This window comes from Buteo buteo, chromosome 27 (genome assembly GCF_964188355.1).
Source record: "Buteo buteo chromosome 27, bButBut1.hap1.1, whole genome shotgun sequence".
Taxonomy (NCBI): Eukaryota; Metazoa; Chordata; class Aves; order Accipitriformes; family Accipitridae; genus Buteo; species Buteo buteo.
In genome coordinates this window covers 5,660,993-5,664,278 of record NC_134197.1, presented here as the reverse complement: position 1 = coordinate 5,664,278, position 3,286 = coordinate 5,660,993, and the positions used below count along the sequence as shown (strand labels likewise).

The following is a 3,286-nucleotide window of genomic DNA, read 5'->3' as shown; positions in this document are numbered from 1 at the left end:
AAAGCAATTTCTCACCCAAACTAAATCTGGGTAGTTGTAATTTCTTTCTCGTTCACACAAAAAGAGGATACAAATCGCAGATGGCACTGTCTGTTAAGGAGGCATCTTTTGTTTTCCAGGAAGATTACTGTTAACATAAAATGTTATTGAGTGATCATTACAAAGGTGGGAATACTGTTGGGTTGAATGGCTGGTTTTCGTCTCTATTTTTTTGTAAGCAAAAGGCTCCCTAGAAGGCAGGAGGATATTATTTGAAACTTAGATTTCCCAGAATGTCATTCCCTTGTTCAGTAATAAAAAAAAAAAAAAAAAAAAGCCTCCAGTCATCAAAAGCCTGAGTTCCATTAAATGCAAAATCCTCTCCCAGGAAGGCTGCTGCGTTCGTTCTAGGGCTCTCTAAAAGGAGAGCCCTGCTGCACCAGGTGCTGGTACACAAGTAGCCGGGGCATGAGCTCTTCTGGCATCAGGACACGGTATGCATCCCCTCACACTTAGCATTGGGCAGGCACAGGGAAGGGGCTGATCTCTAGTTTCATTCCAGCCTTTTGGGTCTTTGTTGTATTTTTTTTTGCTCCCACCTACTACCTGGTCTGACGTGTTTTCACTTAGATCTTTGGGAGAAAGGTTTCCTTTCTTTATGAATACAGATCCAGTGCTCAGCACAGTAGAATTCTCAAGCTTTAGTGGGGCCTTTTGATGCTAACATAATAAAAGTATACATTTTATTTATCAAAGCCTCCTTTAAAGGAGATGATGGAAGAAATAGGTTTTAACCTACTCCTGATCTTCAGGAAAAGCAAGCACTTTGATTCTCTCCTTTCCAGACAAATAGCATTGCGTTAGTTGATTCTGATTTTATTAGCTATAAACCACTTGCTATTTTTATTTTCACATGCCATTGACTTTGTTTGGTACAGTCACAGCTGAACACGGGCTGGTTTTTCAAGTGCAAATCATGTTAGAAGATGCCCAGTTCTTTTCACTCCACCTGCAGGAACACAGCTGTAAGAAAGAGAGCTGATGACCAAAGAATATTTTCCTACTCCATTTCCTAAAGCATCTCTGAGGCCCCATTATCCCTTCAGAATTCCCAAATGTGGAATGGTCATGGATGCTTTAGTACTTCTGGCACTGTCTTTTCACATCAGGAGAATTTATTTGCATGGAGGAGTGAAACAATATGATCAGACAATGAAATCTCAAGTGGTAAAGTGTGTGAAATTCTCCACTACTATTACTTTTTATGATGCCGTTTCTAGCATTTCATCACTGCTTGCAACTACAACTGATGGATTTGGAGCAGAGAATTCCTCTTACCACTGCTCTTTATCAGCGCAGGGTGAGCAGCAGCAAGCAGTCAAATCGTCGCTGTATCCACACAGCATCTCTGCATCCAGAGATGGAGCTGCGGGGAGAGCTCACTTGTTGGGAAGTTGATCTATCTAATTATGTGACTGTTGACTGGGCAACAGGCTACACATCTAGTTGTCCCCAGTAAAAATCATTTGTCTTAAAACTTGATCTGAGTTAAAATACGCCATCTTTTTCTCTCGTTATTTGCTTCTTTCCCTGTCTCAGTATTTTTGAACTGGTGGTGGGAGTGATTAGAGGAAAATTTTTTTCCATTGTTAAAATATCTGGTTCAGAAAGACCTCTAAAGAGTCATTAAATGCAGATGAGGGTATGAGGTGCACTTCCTAAGCAGAATTACAAGGAAGTGTTCTCACTGGAGATAGTGTTCAGGGCTGGATGCTGGCAGGAGTTCAAGCGTCCACACTTGTTCTTATGGCCATGACCTCCCTGACATCTCCTGCCCATGGTGGGGGTGGTGGAGGGTCCTTTCCTTGCAGGGTCCATGGAACTCCGGTACGAGAGCAGCTCTGGGATCGAGGAATGGGTTGTCCCTTCAGACAGAGAGAAGTTAAAGAGAGAGATCATCCTTTGGTGGTATTTACTCTTCATTTCCTTGGCTGACCTGTAGAGGTTCCCAACAAAGCAATAGCATATAGGGTTGAGGCTGGAATTGGTGAGGCCAAGCCACTGGGCAAAAGGTCTGAGCTGCAGGATCCAAGGAGAAGGAGTGACATCCTGCAAAGATTTGGGGATGTTGAAATCAATCCAGATGTCCATCAGGTAGACGGGCAGCCAGGAGATTGCGAACAGCAGGACCAGGGCCACCACCATTTGCGCTACCTTCTTCCGGATCTTCAGCCTGGAGGCTGGCAGAGATCGGTTCAGGGCAGTGCTCTCCTTCAGCTGGCTGCTGCGGCTCCACAGCCGGCGCACGGTGAGAAAGCAGATGACCATGTTGAACAGGACCGGCAGGCAGTAGAGGGCACAGAAGAGCAGAAAGTTGTAGGCTTGCTTGAGCCTCTCCTGAGGCCAAATCTCCCTGCAGATGGAAAACACCAGAGGCAAGCCCTCCACCACCCCAATCTCATCCCGTTTGTTCATGAAGATGAGGGGCATGCATATCCCTGAGGACAACAACCAGACCACCAGGATGGTGCTGAGGATCCTCTTCTGGGTGAAGAAAGACCGGGCGTTGAGTGGATTGTGCACGCTGTAGTACCGGTTCACGCTGATGACGGTCAGGCTGAGGACGCTGGCGGAGACCGAAACAGCCTGGATGAAGGGCACCGCCCGGCAGAGGAAGTCCCCGTACACCCAGGCTTTGTAGATGAGGTTGCCCACGGTGATGGGCATGCAGACGCACACCACCATGAGGTCGCACACGGCCAGGTTGATGAGGAGGCTGCGGGTGGCACTCAGGCTGGACATGCGGCTCCGGCGCTTCCGGGTGAGCACCCTGATGGACATGATGTTGCCCACGAAGCCCACCACAAAGGACACCAGGTACATCGCCGTGAGGCTGATGGTGACGGGCTCCTTCACAAAGAGGAAGAGCATCTTCTCCAGCTCTTCCCAGCCCAGCTCCTGGCTCCCGTTCCAGAGCCCACCTTGGGTCTGGTTCTCCTCCTGCCAGAGCTGCAGAGGGCCGGGGGGGGCCCCGGGGGTGGGGGGAGAGGAATTCATGGCTGAAGCCCCCCCGGGAACCCCGGGCTAACGGGGCAGAGCCTGCCGCGCCTTCCTGAGCCCTCCTGGCAGCATGTTTAGCTGGGACCAACCACGCCTGCAAAAAAAAAGGGTGCAGAGAGAAGGGATGAGCGCGGGTTTCTGCCAGTGTTTTCCCTTCTCGGGGAAGGTGCCGGGTCAGAAATGGCTTCTCGGCAACTTAGTTGAGAGGCGGCCGGGAGCGCTGGGGAGGGCGGGCTGGGCAGCTCCG

General features: G+C 49.3%; 1 protein-coding gene across 1 annotated transcript; it reads right to left on the bottom strand.

Moving 5' to 3' along the window:
- Nucleotides 1-1,707: 1,707 nt before the first annotated feature.
- On the bottom strand, nucleotides 1,708-3,036 carry LOC142045214 (galanin receptor type 1-like). The gene has a single exon (XM_075058457.1). It carries the CDS (start codon nucleotides 3,034-3,036, stop codon nucleotides 1,708-1,710), a length of 1,329 nt encoding a protein of 442 aa, XP_074914558.1.
- Between the last annotated feature and the right edge of the window lie 250 nt (nucleotides 3,037-3,286).